At 35.5% G+C, this 20,403-nt stretch overlaps 1 protein-coding gene across 6 annotated transcripts in view; it reads left to right on the forward strand.

Annotated features, from left to right (window-relative positions):
- The window catches only part of REV1 (REV1 DNA directed polymerase), a 63,337-nt gene that overhangs the window by 25,740 nt on the left and 17,194 nt on the right, over positions 1-20,403 (forward strand). For 5 of the 6 annotated variants that reach the window (XR_007768221.1, XR_007768220.1, XM_050915434.1 and 2 more), the window contains 9 exons: positions 1,002-1,714; positions 3,606-3,713; positions 5,181-5,297; positions 10,019-10,151; positions 11,132-11,260; positions 11,934-12,088; positions 14,497-14,616; positions 17,353-17,573; positions 18,587-18,759. Coding sequence is in view for 4 of the 6 variants with exons in the window: in XM_050915434.1 (XP_050771391.1) it covers positions 1,002-1,714; positions 3,606-3,713; positions 5,181-5,297; positions 10,019-10,151; positions 11,132-11,260; positions 11,934-12,088; positions 14,497-14,616; positions 17,353-17,573; positions 18,587-18,759 (1,869 nt within the window). In the remaining 2 variants the exon portion in view is untranslated. The remainder of the gene's footprint in view (positions 1-1,001; positions 1,715-3,605; positions 3,714-5,180; positions 5,298-10,018; positions 10,152-11,131; positions 11,261-11,933; positions 12,089-14,496; positions 14,617-17,352; positions 17,574-18,586; positions 18,760-20,403) is intronic. The other variant, XM_050915451.1, reaches the window with a different exon arrangement.

A 20,403-nucleotide genomic window follows, 5' to 3' on the forward strand; every position in this document is an offset into this window, starting at 1 on the left:
GATATACCACTTTCAACCATGCAACTCCTCAAAAATTCTATGTTTAATATAATTTATGATTGTGATAATCTTTACCAAATTGTTGTCACAGTTAATTGACTTCCTGGTTTCACTGGTATACTGGATAGCTAATTATTTCCCACCTTTTTTTTGAGTACTTAAATTGCTAGCTTTGGGATTTGGGAGTGATGGGTGGGGTTTTTTTCAGCAGATCAAGAGTATGCACAACTCTTGAAGGCTTTGGTTTTAATTCCACTTAGAGTTTGTTAGAGAGTTAATTTTTTGAATGAAAGCTTTGCCTCTACGCTGTCAGAGTAAATGTAAATTGCCAGTGCACTTGTGGCAGAATACTTTGTTTTATATGCTTAAAAGTTGAAAAGTAGTTTGGGTTTTTGTCAAAAGCTAAGAATATGTTTGATTTATAGAGCTTGAACAGATTTTTCCTTGAGAGAAGACAAAATAAATCTAACACATTAATCTAAAATAGTTTTCGAAAAAATAGAAATTTTCTATGTATACTTTCTTTTTTCTTTTTTTGTTTGTTTGTTTGTAACTAGATAAGGAAAATCACATCTCTTGATGAAAAGATAACTCCCTCTGATGTTTTGCATATTCCTGCACCGTTCATGCTGTCCATGGTAGTACAGTTCTGTTAACAAATAAATAATTATTGTAATTTGATTGGAGACTGCTGGTCAAATTAAAAGCCTTCGAAATAGCTTTTCTAATGTGAGCGTGATTTTGGTCACTCCCGTGTAAACTCTTGGTAGTGCTGTGTGAATAATACACCAAACCTGTGAAATCTTTTGTACAGCAATACAGTGTTTTGTGACATTGAGAGGACATGGCTCAGAGTTTGAGATAATTGTCTTGAGAATGTAAGAACTACTCAAGTATATACTGATAACAATTAGGAAGATAAATACTTAGCACTTGAAATGACCTGTAAATGTGCCTTTTTTTATAAAAGATATGGTATTAAATAATCATATCTGTTTCAGAAATCATATTAAAAAGTGTGAGGTGGAAAACGAGATCACGCCCAATGGAATAAGTAGCTGGAATGAAGAAGAGGAAGAAGAAAGTGACGATTTTGGATTTACGGAGCTGGAGCAGATCCTTCCTGGACGGAAACAAAATGGGATTCAGTCTCACAAAGACAGCACTGCCATTTTTAACGGACACACACACACTTCTACCAGTGCCTTAAAGACACAGGATTGCTTGGTGCCCTCTGGCAACGGTGTTGCAAGTAGGTTCTCTCCAGGCCCTGTGCAGGAGGAGGGGAAGACTGAAAAAGGCATGGTTGACTTTAGAGACTGCACAACGCAGCAGTTGCAGCAAAGCAACAAGAACACAGACTTTTCGTGGAATCCACATAGGACTATGAGTAATTCATCCTCATCTTCATCTTTGCACAGTAATGCTAAAATAAATGGTGCTCACCACTCCACTGTTCAGGGGCCTTCAAGCACAAAAAGCACTTCTGTACCTGCTCCTAGCAAGGCAGCTTCCTTACCTGTGTCCAAACCTTCAGATTGTAGTTTTATTTCTGACTTTTATTCACGTTCAAGACTGCATCATATATCAACGTGGAAGTGTGAATTGACAGAGTTTGTCAACAGCCTGCAGAGAAAAAACAGCGGTGTCTTTCCAGGAAGGGAAAAATTAAAAAAATGGAAAGCAGGCAGGTCTGCACTTAAAACTGACACAGGTAGATACTTGTTTAAGAAGGTTTATGTTGAGAAGGTGCCTTATGTCTTTCTTTGTACATTAAATGTCTAACTGAGACTAAGTAGATTAGTATTCAATATTCACGTTACAGTCAGGCTATCTGGAAAAGCTTGGTGACTGATGCACTGAAAACTAAAGGATCCAACTGCTTTTGGTTTTGTTTGTTTGGGGTTTTTAAACTTAAAATGTGAATTAATGTGATACTCTGGTCTATATTCAATTCCTCCTTGTAGAAATAATATTCCTGACTTTACCAAGATATGTGGATTGATCAAGGGGAAAAAAATACTATATATATCTCTAAATACGCAAGTCTGTAGTTGCTGTGTGAAAATCTAAAGAGAAAAAACAGAAGAAAAAACCTTGCTGCTTATAGTTCAGTGTGAAAATTTAAAAGATGAGTAACATTTGGAAGTGAACTAAAATCTAAATTTTTTTTTTTTTTTTTGTTAGTAAGAGTTTTATATACCTCTGGGTCTGTTTAAATGGGTAGCAGTGTCATATGAGACTTCTGAACCTGGCTTGTGACAGAAGAGAAATGTTTTATGTCATTACATCAAGGGCCAAAATGAAAAAATGTGTAATTCATGAGAGGCAAAATGTTACAAGTATAGATAAAGTATTTTGCATCTTTAGAATCTCTCCTTTACAGTCTTATTCAATTAAAAGGCTAGCTCTGTACCATCAAAGAGATTCTGACTCTGTTGTACTGTAAAATATTCACTTGTAATCGTATGAAAGTATGCTTGACGATAAATTAGCACATCCTAAAAAATTATTGTTAGATAAATAAATTAACTGATTCTCTGTTTGTGCCAGGACACCCTAGTTATAAAACATGTTAGCTTGCAGACTACCTTAATGTGTATTTGTTTTCCATCAAAATATGGTATAAGCTAATATATTTTTATTTTCTCTTTGATTTGGCCTAGAGTATTCAAATAGTTAATGACTGTGTTTCAGTTGACAAGTAGCAGCTTCTTAAACATTAACTTGATCACTTGATTTGTAAATATGCCCTTTACAAGACAGTCCTTATTTTTCAAAGGATGAGTCCAAATGGTAAATTATTAAAACCAGGAAAATATTTTTCTGATTACTCAGTAATTAAGTCAGATGTTAAGCAGAACAATTCACTTGATGTATTGAAGTATTTTTTCACTGTTACACTTTATGCATTGTTCAAATTAAGATTTTTGTTTGGTTGGTTTGGTTTGGTTTTTTTGTTAAATATAGCCTCCTCTTTTAGGTCAGCAACATAGACATGCAGACTTGAACTTTTAGACACAATACTTGACACAAGTATTTCTAGTGCTTTAGGCATGTAAGTTTTTCAGTCTGGAGCTATCTTGCTCATCTTTGCTGAATGTTTGCATGAGTGTAGGTACAGCAATGACAAAATCCAATTGCATAGGAGGTTTAAAACTAATTTTAGTGTGTTTCATGAAGAATTAATGGTAGCTCTTAGTGCAGCTAAACTTTATCTTTTGGAACAGTTTTCTGATTGATGAACAAAAAGGACTAGAGTTCTCTGTTCCAGATTCAGTATTAATGTAGCAAAATTACGATCCAGTTCCCACAACATGCATTAATCTTCTTAGGTTGCGGGAACTTGTTAGGTAGAAGGTGTTAATTACGAGAAAATAAAATAGAAACTTTAAGATTATGTGTTGTTTAGGTTGTTTGTCTAGTTTATGTTTACATTTCTCTGAGAATTTTGTAAATGTAAATATCTTCTTGGTGAGAAGAAACAAAATTCTTTATAATTTAAGGTGGTAAAAACTTGATAATAGTCCTTGATGACTACTGTGAGTAGTACCGAAGTGTATAAATTAGGGTTCAAGTTTTCTATTGGTGTATCTTCATACTAGGTAATGTGTCTGTTGCGAGCTCAGCCAAGCCACAGAGCTGTATAATGCACGTGGATATGGATTGCTTCTTTGTGTCTGTGGCTATCCGAAATAGACCAGATCTCAAAGGTCAGTATTTAATTCTACATGTTACAGTTTACTCAGTTAAGCCTTTAAAAACAAAACCAAACTTGCACACTTACAAAATGAACTTTGCATGTTAATTTTTTTTTCCTGGCGTCTTTGATAGTCAGACCATGCAATTTTCATATTCCTGCTTACTTTCTCACAATCCAAAAGCAAATGGAAGAGAGAACTGGAATTCTCCTTACTGTATCATTTCAGTGTCTCAAGTAAGAAGAGAGAAGTAAAATCTGGAGTAACCATTCTCTATAATATTGCACATATCTTATTGAGACTTAAATCTACCATATTAGAAATCGGAGATCAAATTCTAGTTGTACCAAAAATCCTACTAATTTTCCTGAATTAATGTAAGGAGCTTTGTTTAACTGGAAAAGTGGAAGGGTCAAGGATGAGAATTAATTGTCTCTCTGCCTGATGCATCTTTTTCAAGGGAAATTGGCTTCTCCTTCCCTTTTCTGTCTAAGCTCTTACACATGAAGTATTATAAGACCTGGAGGATGAACAATTGGCATTTAGAAGTCTGAGTTGTGTGATCATCCTTAGGGCATAGGAAGAGTTAGTGGAGCTCCTTAGCAAGTTTTGGTGGGTTTTTTTTACAAGTGTACCATTCAGAAATGGAGATACTAGTTGTTCTGTGCAAACACTGAACTTTGGTGATGCACAAGTCTAAAGACTTGGTGCAGTGGTGACCATCTGACACCCAGCTATCGTAGACCTTGGGAAAGAGTAACCTGTATATACAACTCCTTTGCTCTGATTTGTCCAAAGGCAGGAGCAACTGTATCAGAGGTACTCCTGGTATGTTTGGGTCTTTAAAACTTTATTTCCTGCCAAGTTTCAAATTCCGTTACTGGAATATAAAGAACTTAGGACTTTTCTGCAAATATTTTTTCTGTTGCACAGAAGTCTGCCAGAACTTTCAGTGCGTAAATTAGCTTCCTGGAGGAAAATTATGGAGGTGTTGATACTACTAAGAAGTCAGAAATTTACTAAAGATTTGATTTTGTACAGTTAATTAAACAAGTGGAACTGAGTGTGTTGGTATATGTATACTCCTCTAGTTTACTTAAGCTAATAAACATGATAAAGTATTTAAAATCAGTACAGAGTTTGCTGTGTCTTAAACTAATGAATCATTAGGGCGTTGGTGAAGTTTCACAGCTTCCGTTTATACTTGTTATTAAAGGCAAAGTAGTACGGCTATATTTTCACTCTTTAAAAGCTTTTCTTTTTTACACGTGACTGCAATTAAGACAGCAAATTCATGGTCGCAATACAAAGTCACTTTCATAGCTGTTTCCTCCTTAATGCTGTAAGAATGTATAAGCTTGAAATAAATTATAAAAAAATAAAGCGGACATCTTTATGATCTTACCGTAGTTGTGCTATTATTAAAATGTAAGCTGTTATAGATGTTGACTTGTAAGTACATGCATTTCTTCTCCACAGGAAAACCAGTAGCTGTTACTAGTAACAGAGGTGCAGGAAAGGCACCACTGCGCCCTGGTGCAAACCCCCAGCTTGAACAGCAATATTACCAGAATAAGCTATTGAATGGCAAAGCAGGTACAGATAAGTCTGTTTGTTTGTTTGTCTGTATGTTTTTAACTTTTGTTATTGAAGACTTTTTCCTTAAAGTTATTAATTAAGTGCACAGTGGTTAAATTCATTTTTTTCATGCGGGGGATTTCAGAAAAATATCTTTGGACAGCACAGTGCTCTGTGGCCTCAGTAATAACATGCCACTGTGACTTCTTGTTAGTTTACTTTGCTCAGTATGGGTGAATTATTTTGGAGTAATTTAGGTTTTACTCACTTTCATTGAGGTTGAGTATAAGATAATGTTAAGTAATTCTTTAAAATAAGAAACAAATACAGATTGTCCAGGATCACTTTGTTCTGAGTAAGTCTATTATAGAGAAGGTACAAAGTAAATTTTAAAAGGCTGCTACATTTTTTTTTACTATAAAAGTAGAGATGACAGCACATGGCCACTGAGAAATTGATTGTTTGAAGTTGGCTTTTGAATTGCATGTGTACAATATCTGGGTACAATGAGTTAATTTGGGTGGTCCTTAGAGCATTTTAGGTTTCTGGAAAGCCTGTGCAACTTCCATGAGTTCTGTCTCTCCAGTACTTTGTTTCCTCAAAACCAGGGCATCTGTTGTAGTTTGAGAATTCCTTACTTGCCTGCAGTAATTTAGAAATTTGGTACTTTGTGTCCTCAAGTAGTAGCATACTAATGTAAACACAACATACTTCTATTAACAAGTGTTATTACACTGCCTGAACTGCATTTAGTATGAGAAAGTATATTGCTAAACATTGGCAACTTGTTTCTCTTTTTTTTCCTCCAACAGTCTGCTTAATCAGCTTGAAACTTAGTTTTTACCACAAGGTTGGTAAAAAGTGCGTATACAAGGGGCAGCTGCTGTTTAATTTCAGTTTAGATGTGGAAGCTGAGTTTCTCCTTTGCCCCTTGTACATGCACTTCTTACCAACCTTGTGGTAGCAAGTACTATTGTTATAAAGTTTACACCTCAGTGAGTTATTTTGTTGATACAAGAGGTGGAAAAAGACAGGTTGTTCTTCCATGGTGGTTTCTGAAATGTTAGTACTTTAAAAAAAAAAAAAAACAAACTAATAAATTCTGCCAATTTTCAAAGACATTTGGAAACAAGGTATTACAGGAAGTGATGCCATTTTATTTCTTTTTGCTGTAGTTTAAGAACACTTCAAAACTGAGGTAGAATACATGTTTGTGGAACCCGCTGGCCTTTAACTTTTCAAGGACTTTTCAGGATGCTCCAGACATAGCTTCTACTGTGTTGTTTGCAATGCCATATATAAGTACGTTACAAAGATAGCTGTGGTTTTTATGGGGTTGGATTTTCTGTAGTATAGCTTGTGTATGAACTATTTATTGGTAGTTCAGTTTTATACAGTGACTTCATAACTTTTATTAGGACCTTACACTGGGTAAGGGTGTGACTTCATACAATCAAGTGATGTTTGGAGAGCGAGGCAGTTAAATTACAGAAGTTTAGCTGATACCTAGCATGTTCTTTGTGATTCACAAATTCAATAGTATCTCTTCTACTATATTTATTGCTTAAGGGTACAGCAGATTGCAGCCTCATTGTATCACAAACTCAGTTTCTTACTGCAGCAGCTTTTTCTGGATATCCACACGTTCATTTCTTTAACTTCAGCATCCAATCTCACTGGCTTGCACGCAGGCAGACAGCTAGCTCTTTCTTTCTTGATAGTCTGATTGTGCAACCTATTGTTTTGGTGAAAGGATTTTTTCCTAATACTCTTTTAATAGTCTCTATCTCATTAGCTGCAGTTCATAATATTTTTTTAGTCTCTTTATTAATTTTTATCTCTGTGTACAATGGTTTTATCAACCAAAAATACAACCTGTTGTTTCTGCTTGCATTCTCATTAGTACATGGCTTGTCTTCCTTTTGGGGAAAAGAAATCACAGTTAGTTATGGTCTTAGATGAAAAGGTAGAATTGCAGGTTAGGCTTTTCTAACATCACAGTATCTTAGAAAGTGTATGTGACACACTTCACAGCATGTGTTTAATTGTGCCATGCCAGAGGTAATATGGTCCAGTAGGCACATGTATCACATGGAAAAGTACTTTTTCTAAAATATGAAAAATACAGAATGCTAAATTATGCTGTTAAACATACACAATTCTGTTCGGGGATATGTTATATAAATGAAATAAAAAGGTAGTTGGGACCAACTTTGAACATGAGCATATTTTTACATCCATGCTTCAACATGGAACCCACTTCATTTTTTGATGCTTCATGCTTTCCAGGCTGTTCTCTGATTTTGCCTTCTCCACGTCTTGCTTATTAGAAAAAATGTTCCAAATTAAAAACAAACAAAACAAAAAATAAACAAAACCAAACCCTTACGAATCACTTTTGACGAAATGCTGAATTCTCCTGCTTCGGCTACTTCTTTTTTTGCAGAATACTTCTTTAGTGATACTGGTTCCTGCCTTTGATCTGCATTGCTAGACAAATATCTAGTGTTAATAGAATCTTGAATCTTTTATGAAATACTTTCTTTTTCTTGTTTGAATTCATCCAAAAATGTATAACTTTTAAATTTAAAAACTTGCTATCATTCTCACCCTGGATCTCCAAATTGGAGATAGCCTCTCTGGGTAGTAGAAATTACTTCTCTACATACGTGCCATCTTTAACATTCATGTTCTAAAGATAGAAGATTAACGTATGTTAATCAGGATTCATAGTTTGGGGTCTCTTCCACGGCCAGGATGCCCAAGATGTGAATGTTTTCTAGGCTTCCTTTCCCTCAACCCTAGTATCTCCCTTTTTTCATTCTAAAGAGCAGCAGATTTTAACCATCATATTAGTCACAGATTTATTCTCAGCGATTTCTTTTTCACAGACTTGGGTCCTGGCCTCTGATTTCTCCATCCGTTGCTCCACATTCACCATGTGCCTGTCTAGTTTCCCAGCTTTTGATGAGAGGTTCTCTACCTTGCCTTCCATTGAGGACAATGTGTTCTGCATTGCCCTGAATTTCACATGAAGTGACTCCATCAGCTCATGGGGGGATCTGCTCTGCTGCGATGTGGAAAAAGTCGACGAGTCCAATGAAGATAGACAAGATGACAGCATCATCTCAGGCCAGGGCACAGGAAGGCATGGACTAAAGAAATTGTTCTTGTCATTCTTATCTTTATTTGGGGCATAATTTTGCTCTAATTTTCAGTTGCAGGCATCTTAGGTAACTTACTGAGCTCATCATACATGAAAATATTTAAGACATAAAAAGGTGCACAAATTTAGCAGAAATTCTGAATAAAAGCAGTTTTTCACATGAGTCAGGCTGTACCCCTGCTGTCTCCACTCACTCGTTACAAGACTTTCTCTGGTCTGATAACTACTCCTATGTGCACATAGCACCATGTTTCCTTTCAGTCAAATTGTCAGTGTGTAAGTTGTTAGTACCATGAAATATAATTAGGCGTTGTGGCCCTCTGAAGAAAACTCCCTGTTTATTATATTACAAAGTTGTATGGTATTAAATAGACTATAGTAATGAAAAAGAACTATAACATACGTATTGGATTTCATTTTAAGTAAATAGAAGCTTTTTGTCTGTATGATACTTTGTTGTTTTGATTCTGATGGGGAGTTTGGGGGGCATAGTAGTTTCTTCATCTAGCCATTTTTTCAGGCTGATCTATATTTAGAGTATAGGCATGTATCTTTCAAGGTTTACATACCGTGAAAACCTAAATAGAAAAGAATAGAAAAGGCTTTACTTGATTCCAGTATTCAGTGTCATGGAATTCTGTTCTAGTACCTAGCATGCAGTGGGCCTGGAGGACTCTTTAAAATTTGTCTAAGAGCATGCAGTAAAGTTTTATGGAATTAGGGAAGGTCTGTCTCATTTTAAGTCTGGGGTTGCAGTATTTATAATTGTATCATTTTGATCCAAGATAAATTTATGGTGATATTTGAAAGAAGTTGACATCTCCTAATAAGAGAATTATTAGGAAGTAACAGCAGAAGTTTTGTCAATTAATATCCCCATAAGAGTGTTAAAGGAAATATAAGTTTCTAGCTAGTGTTTTTTAATTTGAGCTAATTAGCATTCTGTTCACTTCTTAAAAATCACTTTGTGGTATCTAGATTATTAGAAAAATAGTTTTAAGTAAGAGGTTATAGGTATGATAAAAAGTGGGTTTGTATCTGAATTTAATTTCTGTGTTCTGGTGGTAGTTGTGCTTTTTGTAAAAAGGAATGTAGCTAAGTGTCTTCTTGTTCAGCCAAGCAGTTGGTAAATTTTTAAGTGTCTTGTATTTTTTTACAGGATATGGCTGTAGCAGTTAGCCTCAAGTGTTTGATCATTCTTATTGTCATTAAAGCTAACTGAGATCAGTCTTATTTTACAGTATGGTGTATGTAGTCACCAACAAGCTGCTGTCTAGTAATTTGCGGGAAAACAGAAACACAATTTTTCTGTAGCTTAATATTGTTCTCAGTAATATGTACATACCTATCTGCAGGGAGAGATTACTATGTGGGGGGGTTCTGGTTTTTTTGGTTTTTTTTTTTTTCCTGGACCGTGATATGAATCAATATAGTGTTAAGAACCTCTTCATCAACAGGTAGCAGTATAGAAATTGTATGAAATAAAATCCGTAATTTTTATTTTATTCACATTCATTCTGTTGAACTCCTAAGAAAAATAACATAAAAACAAATATAAATATTATTTTCCAAGCAGAAATTAGAGTACCTGATAAGCTGGACTCATCAGTCTGGGAGCATCCAGATTCCACACATGTGAATGGAGCTGACTTCGATCTCACTGTTCTGTCCATGGCTGAAATAGCTTCTTGTAGTTACGAAGCCAGGTAGGTAAAAGTTACCTATCGGGTTGCTTGAAAATCTCATACAGATAGGCATAAAATGTCCAAAAATAGCAGTTGTTATGTCAATTTCTTTAAATTTATCTAGAGGGGAAATTTTTTTTATGTTTTCAAAAGTTGTAGATATATAGGTTGTTAGAATTTAACATAAGGTCTTCCCTATGGCTGCTGCTGCTTTTTAAACACTGCTTAATAGCTCTCAACCTAACCTACATGTTACTTGAAACAAAGCCTATTAAGGAAAACCTTATGCCATTCACTGTGATATTATTGATTTCATAATGTTATCTTCACTTCTTTGTATCAAAATTGCATTCTTTTATGGAATTAAGAACACTTTGTTACTGAAGGTTTTAGTTAGACAGTAAGTGTGATTACTAAACTTAAAGCCATTTCTTGCACAGATTATGTTGAGCATCCCCAGTAACATAGCTTATAAAAGTTCGGAGTATGAAACAACTTGTTATACATATAAGCACAGTGTTGGAAATACAGTTTTCTTCCCAGATGGAAATAATACTCCAGAAGTTATTCCTTCACGGGAACCTTTCTCAAGCATGCTAGGATAGGCAGGCTTATATTTGTATCTCAAAAAGTTAGAGTTTATTTATTACAGGAGCATAATTTTGTAAGCTTGCACAGTGGAATATAAGATCCAATTACCTTGGTCACTGTAGTATATGAGTGGTTTTAATTTGAAACAGAAGATAGCAAGTAGTGCTTTCTGGAGACTTGATCTTAAGCGTGTTCCCAAAGGCAGGCTGTCCATGCTACAGCTAATTCCGATACTCTATTTGCAGTTATTTTTCTTACCTATTAAATTGCTAGCAGTTGGACTAAATTCCTTTTTATTGATAATTCATTTTTGTGGGAAAAGACAAATACTTCATTTGGAAATACCTCATATTAATTTGTGGAAAACTTGGTACTGTGTTTATTTGGGAGTTTTTATTATTTAATTTTAGACAAGTCGGCATAAAGAATGGAATGTTTTTTGGCCAAGCAAAAAAGTTGTGTCCAAATCTTCAAGCTGTTTCGTATGATTTTGATGCGTACAAAGAGGTTGCACGGACAGTATATGAAATATTAGCAAGGTAACGTGCTGTTTGTTTACATGATCTTTTGTGGTAAGGTTATCAAGCATATTTTATTTGCCACTGCTGAATGCCATTATTTGATTTAGTATTTTCATCTCCATGTTACTCTTCAGCTTCAATAAAGCCATTCCTATTTGAGATCTTCCTTTTGTAGTATTTTTGTTATTTTAAGCACCATGCTTCTTCTGAGCATTGTTTTATCTTGAATCCAAATCCTGTAAACAGTCAACATCTGACTTCCAGAGGAGTCATTGTTAAATTTTTTACTGATTACACAATGAGCAGCAGATCCCTGCTTAGTAGTGAGATTCTTCCAAGAGCTTTTTTGAGTAACTTAAGAATGGGTTATTGGAGTAACATCTATTAGAAACTACTTTCTGCTTTAAAATGCACTTGAACGAAACTGGAAATTTGTTACTGTCAATGAAAAATAAGTATTCAACTCCTCCTCCAGCTGTTCCTTTAAAATCATGATGCATGTTGAAATTAGTCCTACATTAGTAATGTTACTGTAATTTGCTGTTTTACCATTTTTATTACGTAAGTGATGTGTGACACAAAATAAGCAGGGAAATGCCACCGCAAAAGGAAGACTTTATTTGCTACATATTTGTTTTAACAGATGGTGAGCTGTTGCTGGTGTTTCACCTCCTTTACTTTGTGTTGATAGCTATACTCATAACATCGAAGCAGTCAGTTGTGATGAAGCACTAGTAGATATCACTGAAATCCTTACAGAGACCAGATTGACTCCTGATGAACTTGCAAATGCTATCCGCACCGAAATCAAAGCCCAAACTAAATGCACTGCTTCTGTTGGGATGGGTAAGTACCTTATTTCATTTCTGTTTACAAGCAGTCCCTGGTATTGTTAGGTGTATCAAAGCTATGTAAGATTGCTAAAACTCTTAAGTGTTTGTGTGATATGGAATATATTGCTATTTACGTTAAATTAGTGTAAATAAAAATGCAAGAAAATCTTCATAAGTGGAAAGTTTTAAGCAAAAATTTATAAAATTGGTATCACTTCTCCTTTGTTATCTGAACAGTATGCTAAAATTCCATCTGTATGATATTCTTACATTCATTTTTATGAAATGCTACTTCATTTTTCCAGTAAATAGAAAAATGAGCACAGATTGTGTTCTGTATCAGAGATAGCAGTAATAGTTTACGGGGTGGCATGATTTAGCATAATTATTAGAAGGTATTGAAAGCAAAGATTTGTGTGATTTGTAGTAGGTATTGTATATAAAATCACACATCTGAAAAGACTTCCTTGATTTCTTTTCACTTGACCCCTTCCTTTCTCCTTTGTTTTTGTCCCTAACTAATATTAGAGTTGAGTACCTGTAAATAAATACACTGATTGTATATAAGTGTATGAAATCCACTTGTGAGACAAGCTGAAATTCATTACTGTAAGCAGAATTCTTCCTTTATTTTTTATGGTATAGTACAGAGACTGTAATTCCCTTGATTCCTGTTTGTGTCTTGTTTTGACTTGAAACACATTTGTGATCTCTTTTATATGCTTATTTAGTGTGTTTGTTTTTTGTATAGAAAGAGCAGAATTAGTTTTTAAAGCGTTATTTTCAAATCTGATATCATAGTTCTCTTACTGATTGAAAGAGACAAATACCTATGAGCAATTCCCCCCCCCCCCCCCCCCCCCCCCCCCAATCATTTTGTGTGAGATATTGGAAAATAATTTTGGTATCCTTTCTAGAAATTCATATGGTAGGTACACGACAAGGACTTTGTCTCTTCACTTGCAATTCATCATTAAGTAAATAAATCCGTGGAAACAATTGTACTTGTACTATTACATGAATGTAGAGACCTTATTTCAAAAACATGGTCTGCCAGAAACATACGTCTTGTGTAAGTGATTTATATGTTGCCCAATGGGAAAGTTGTACCAATATAATAAAATGTAAATTTGAATAGGTATTGTTACACTATTGAGATCTCCTCTCAACACTGTTGTCTGATTAGAGATAAATTAAAGAAGGACCTGCTTATGCCAGTTGAATAAGTTTAATTTTTACCCTGCAGATTTTAGTGGCTAAACTTAAACTGATTTAAATAATGCTAGTGAAAGATTAAACACTCATCTATAAACATCCTGTATCTTGGTTTCTCATTTTTTAAGTGAGGTATTAGTTTTTTCCTACTTTACTTCAGTGTTGTGGGAATAATACATTGCAGAAGGTAAATCACTGAGATTTCATGGTATTAGAGGTTGTGTTGGTATGTTTGATAGATAAGAGGATCAGAAATGTTCAGTACTCTATAGACAAAACATGGATCCCGAAAGTTAAATAGGAAATTGAATGAGGAATCTATTATTAATTGTTTCATCAGTTTAACCTCTCAGGAGAAACAGTGCACATAAAACTCTCTTACTGTTCTTATTGACTAAAATTTTAGAATAGACAAAAAGAATGTGAACACAGGTAGGAGGAGAAGAGCAATAGTAACACACAGTGCTGTGAGTTGTGAATTCCCCTGACCTTTTATTAGTTTGCTTTATCTTAGAACAGGGTGTTTGAGTGGCAATAATGAATGTGTTTGAGTATTATTTCAGATATCTAATTGGCTGGGCATGAATAAGCCTATAAACAGGGAAGAAAAAATGCTGAAATAAGTCTTGTTCCCACCACACTTGATTAGTGCATATAATAATTTAATAAAGTAATTGGATTTTTTAAGTGAATACTTAGGCCTAAATATTAGCTTAATTCCAATATTTCACATATAATATACTTGATAGATTTGTCAGCTAAGTATTATTTACATTGAACACAGTGGATTTTTTTGAAGTTCTGCAGTGTTAAAATATTACACTTCTAAATTTTTTAGCCATTTGCACTTAACTGTTTATCTGTACCTCTACATGTGTCGAACATAACCAAGACAAATAAATTCAGTGTTCTTAGTGAAATGTCCTGCACTTACTTGGTTTTTTGGTGGCTTTTTGTTTGGTTGGTTTTAACTTTGCAATTGCAGTTACCAGTACAGTTACACTGCTGTAATCACAAATACTGCTAGCTGCTAATGTGGAAGTAGATACTGCAAATATATATGAATATATTTCATTAAATTATTTGTAGAAGATAAAGAATTTGACTGTACTTTCTGCATTTTTTCCTTGACTGTTGAACTGCAACATTCTACTTGAGAAGACAGAAGTTACCACAGGTATACTGTATAATTTGTTGTTTTTACAGGTTCCAATATTCTGCTGGCCAGAATGGCAACTCGTAAAGCAAAACCAGATGGACAGTATCACTTAAAACCTGAAGAAGTGGATGATTTTATCAGAGGGCAATTTGTTACTAGTCTTCCAGGTACTCCTTTCTTTTAGAAGACATTTTGCCTCCTGATATTAAAACAGTTTCAGCTTCAAATCTGTGTTCTGGATCAAACAAGATTAGATGCTCTTCCATGGTTATGACCCAAAAAAAGCAGATATACTGATTTCTGAGAATTTCTGAAATTTCTGAAAAGAATCTCTGTGACCTTTTTGTATCTTTGAGAAGCATCTTTTTTAGTAAAGAATTTTGCAGATTCACACAGCATGATCTACAGAAGAAGCTGAGAGTTTAGTATGTTATGAAACCTTATATTCTTTAATAAAATTATTTAGATGAGTCATTTCAAGTGAGCGCTAGCTTGCTGTATCATAATGAATGTAATAAAATGAGTAATGTCAGGTACTTAGTACTGACAGAGGCAGGGTTTGCTTAGAGCTGAGAACTAGCCTAAGATTATTCTTTCTAAAAAGGAGTGTATGAAGTCAGGAGTTGGAAAAAATAGCACAGATGCCATAATAAAACAGAGAGTATGTGAAGGGAAAAAAGGAGAGAGAGGAGAGAGGAGTTTGTGTAATCTCTGCTGCATCTAAGAAACTCTGAGAGATTTCGAAGAGAATAAGGACAGAAGAAAATTAAGAAAATTTGGCAGAGGAGTATGTTACTGAACTAGAGAAGTGTTTCTGCTTGCAACATGAGCTGTATTAGAATGGCTGATAAACAGAGAGGAAGGTAGAAAGTAAGCCTACTGTGGGGGTATTACCACTGTTACGCTCTGCATCCAGCTATAGACAGTTTTTGGTTCTGGTAGACTTAGAATACACGTTAGGCATTTGTTACACAGGTAATTATTTTTTTGTGTAAGGATCTTTAGTCAACGGTATACTGCAAACTGTGACAGAATGTGTTGATTCTTTTAAAGAACAACAATAGGTTTGTCAAATTCCAACTGTTTTTTGCCTAGTTGTCTGAAGAAATGATTGTGACAATGATTATGATTTATAATTTGCAAGTATGACGGTACTAATAATTTTATGAACTGTTTGGCAGTTTCAGCCAAATCTTACTGAGAGATAGAAGTTCTAATGACATAATGTTTCCAAAAGTTTTGTGAAAAATGACGGCTTGACAGAGGAGAGTGATCCAAATGAGTACATCCTTTGAGGGACAGGCAGGCAAAACTCAGCTATTGTACGTTTTGGCAGTAGTTCCCAGTCATCACATGTACAGCCAGAGTACATGTTTTCTGTCCTGCATTCCTTGGTCAGATAGGAGAGAGAAGGATATTTCAGTAAGGGAGAACTGGAGCGATTGAGTGGGGTGCCTGCAGACATAGAGAAGACCAAGGAGAAAGCTAGAGGGGAGGAAAGAAGCATTTCTGGCCCACAGGTTTTAGGGAGGTTCTCAAAGGTATAGTGGGATTCACAGAGAGATGGCAGGGAGCTGGAGTTACTGTGCTGGGAGAGTGACAGACAGTAAGGACATACGGAATACACCTGTATGAAAACAGGCTTTATTACATTTTTTTATTGTTCCAGGGAAATACTTTAAAACAGTTGTAAGCTAAAGTGTTTCCTGGCGTGTAACTCTGTATTGTATTGTTATTCAATACTTTAGTAGTATAATGTGACACAGACGTAGTGCAAAAAGTGCTAAGTAAGCATTCATGCTTTGTATGTTAGTGATCAGCTGAGCTCAGCCTGCATGTGTACACATGTATTTAGTGTTAAATGGTCAAAATAGTGTTTTTCTCTGTTTAAGAAAAAAAAGAGAAGGGAAACAAAAAATAGACAGCAATTGACACTGAAATGGCAAAGTGGTAGGAATACCATACGTAGACAAGTGCAGGTTTACCAGAAATTCTCTTTATGTATCCCCTTCCATGGCCAAACATAATTTACAGCACAGCACCATTTCTCTCTGGCATAACTTATAGGAGATATTTTTCCTCCAGAAAAGCATTCATATAGTACTGTGCTTTGACTTGAGTATTTTAAAGTTTTCAGAATTCACGTGCGTGTTCATAGTAAAAACTTTTTAGTGTTTGTGTCAATAATGCCACCTCGACAAAGAAACAGATTATGAAAGATAGAAGCTGATTACCTGAGATTTCTAACTTTTGCTGACTTTGGTAGTGTAAACTCATAGGACTAATATTTTTCGGAAGTAACAGGCCACCTCTCCAAAACCCAGAAATATACTTAAGTTTATCACACTTACGTATGTGCCGTTGCCATGGATACCTACAATTTCCAGTGCTTGGTAATTCAAAGCACAAGTGATAGAGGTATGCTATCATTTCTACTTGAAATACTATTTTTCTACCTAGGAAGCAGTGGAACAGTAGTCAAAATATTTGTTGGTTTTCTTTTAGATTAAATCACTTGTATATGATGGCAAAACATATTATATGTTGGACACTCTTTTTGGACTGAGTGCTGTGGTGTTCAGAGCTATATACTCTGTAACAGGCAGTACCTTGTCAAGAAGATTTGCAAGCAGGAGTCATTCATATTTTACCCAGAAATAAAGAAACACGCTGCATATGACATCTTAAACTAGATATATAAAACAGATTAAAGAAATACAGGTGAAGACAGCAAAAGTTTCCATTTGAACCATGTTTTATTGAGTGGAATTATTTTTTATGGTGTATATTTATTTATTAATTTGATATGACCTAGTGTAGGTTTAAAAAGACATTTTATTTGTTCAAAACCTGACTGGGTCTGAATTGTGTAGAGTTAACAGAACTAATTGCTTTGTTGTTAGGAGTTGGCAGGACGATGGAATCTAAGCTGGCTTCTTTGGGAATTAAAACCTGTGGAGATCTGCAGTGTGCTTCAATGTCAAAACTGCAAAAAGAATTTGGTCCAAAAACAGGACAAATGCTCTACAGATTTTGTCGTGGTTTGGATGATCGACCTGTTCGTACAGAAAAAGAAAGAAAATCTGTTTCGGCAGAAATCAACTATGGAATAAGGTTTACACAGGTAAATTCAAACTTACTTTCTCTTCTGCAGTGACTTCTTTCAGCTGTAGAAGAATCTTCTCATATTCTGATTATTTTCACTTACACTTTGATCTGTTAGAGCACCATCTTAGCCACCAAATAGAAATGTGGAAAATGAAGAAGCAGGAGACCAAACGATAAAATGGGAGGAGAGACTGCAAAAGTATTGGACTGAAAAGAAGCTTGCACAAAATTAGCTGGCTATTCTGCATTCATTATACAAGTCTAGTACAGAAAAAAAGAACTGCAGTAGGTTTGTCAGCACCTAGCATTCTCTTTCATTTAAATGCTGATTATTCAAAGATGCCAGTGCCTGAAACCATCACCAGCTGCTCCAGTACAACATTTTTCTTAGACTTTTTACAAATATTGTAGGGGGGGGAGTGTTGTTGACAAAACTGTATTAAAAAATAACTCAGCTCTTTGTTGAGAACTGAAGAGTTTATAGAAATTGTAGAAAAATCAGGATGGGAGAGACCTCATGATGTTGTGTAGTCCAGCCTTTTGCTCAAAGCAGGGGAAGCTATGAGATCAGACCAGTTGCTCAGGACTTTATCCAGTCTGGTGGTGGAAACCTCCAACAATGAAGACTGCACAATTTCTCTGAGCAACGTGTTCCACTACTTTAGACCTTCCTCATGGTGAAAAAGATTTTCCTTATAAGCCCTACACTCTTCATCTTCTGGGTGTGTGCTTAAAGTTAGACTTGCAATTCTGTGTTGGGGTTTCTAAATACATGGGTTTTTTAAAGACTTATTTCCAAAAGTTCGTAGTATTTCCTACTTATTTCAGCATTAGGATAGGAATCTACCATCTCACCTAACTTCAGCAACCTACAATGTAAACAAAACACTTGAAGTTAAATAAGACAATTGTCTGTGGGTCAGCTTGCTCTTTTCAGTTTACACAATCTGGATTGCATTAACCCTTAATTTACCTTCAGTATTTGAAAACTAGTAATTGTCTAAACATGTTGTTGTTTTTCCCTTTCAGCCTAAGGAAGCAGAAGCTTTCCTTCTGAGCCTCTCAGAAGAAATCCAACGTAGACTTGAGGCTGCTGGTATGAAGGGTAAACGGTTGACCCTTAAAATTATGGTCAGAAAGGCTGGGGCACCAGTGGAGCCTGCAAAATACGGAGGTCATGGAATCTGTGATAATATCGCCAGGTAACTACGCATGGAAAAAAGAATGGTCGGTAGTAGGCATGAGCACACTTCTGCAGGATGTTGAGCACCAAAACTTATAGGAAGATAGGACAGAAATTTTAAAGTGCTTGGTACCTCTTTGTCTACGTATCACACCTGCACCAAAATCAGAAGTAGAATATTATTATCAAAAGTCCTCTGTGTTTGGGTTGTACATATGTGGTCTTTTGGTCATCAGCATGAAATGTAAATCCCCCAATGATAAAAAGCACAGCATATTGGGAGGAGAAAGAAGGAAGAGACTAAGGTGTCCAAATCGGAAAGAGAGAACAATTTTAACAGTCATCTTCTGCCTTTGAGTTTCTTCAAAGAGAAAAATGGGGAAAAAAGAAAATATATCAGAAGTTGGAAAGTTTTGGGGCATAGAAGAAACAATTCGTGGTTTTCAGAGGAAGCAGGAATGGGAAAGAAGGAATCTGACTCTACAAGTGCATTCTTTGTGGTTTGAAATTGCTTTCTTGAGAGAATGTACTCTTGCATGTCTGTGGATGCTACTTAAAAATGAAAGTGATTTAGTGAAATATTTTCAATGAATTATTGTGACTATCCATTTCTCTTGGTAGGGAGGTACCTTTTTTTCTCTTCTTCCTTTTTGACTTTAATAATCTGTAGTTTAAGGTTGCTCTTTATTAGGTAGTATTTCATGACTATTATGAAATTAAGGCGTTTGATCTTTTAAAGGGTTTGTCTTCAAACAATAATACGTATGTACATGTAAATTGTTGGTGTACGTTTTTCCAGCTTGTTCAATATTGGAGCTGTTTTTCCTTTTGCAGTACTTGTAGAAGACATATTTACATCCTGCACTATGACACGCATGCAGCAGCATTTTTATTTCTCTCAGTGACCAGCTGAGTTGAAATGTTCTGCTGCTGCAAACTTTCCTCTCCCTGAGCTGTGTAGTGTTGGATACTTTCCTTTTTCTTGAGGGGCTTTCTGCTGTTCCTTGATAGGTTGTTGGTCACATGCAAATTGTGACAGTTGGAGTCAGTTCTCAAAGAAAATTGCCTTTGTACTTGTCAAGAAGGATATCTGATCAGTACCGTTCTCCTTCAAGTTTAGAGCGCATGGGGACTAGGGCAGTATTTGCAGAATTACTCGCTGCAGAAGACTGAGAGGCCACTTTGGATTCTGAAGGCAGGAGTTGGCATCAGACGCCTTGGACTGGAGTTATCCGTCTTAGTACAAACAAGTTTCTTTGTGTCGAACCTGTATTTTGTGTTGTTTCACCAATAAGTCTGCAGAGAATTTTTTTGGTCCTAGAAGAGAAAAGACAATGAAGATCCAAAGTGGAGCTAAGAAAGTTGAATCTCAAAATCTCGAGGTCAGAGACTGTGCCCCATGTTTCAGCTGTTAAGAAGGCAACTTGTTCATGTCTCTTGACCTTCACAGTTATGTTTTTTCATATAGTCATAAGTTCCTCATCAGAAGTGCCTTTGTTTTCTTGTGGATCATTATCAACATAATAAAGTCTCTTTCTACTTGGTCTCACTGCAGCATTGTTGATCTCATTGAGATGCTACCTGTGGTGGCTGCCCATCCCTGGTGAAATGGAATAACCCGGTTACTCTGCCTGGGTAGTCAGTTGATAGGTCACTGTCCAAG

This window comes from Gymnogyps californianus, chromosome 1 (assembly GCF_018139145.2).
Source record: "Gymnogyps californianus isolate 813 chromosome 1, ASM1813914v2, whole genome shotgun sequence".
Classification (NCBI taxonomy): Eukaryota; Metazoa; Chordata; class Aves; order Accipitriformes; family Cathartidae; genus Gymnogyps; species Gymnogyps californianus.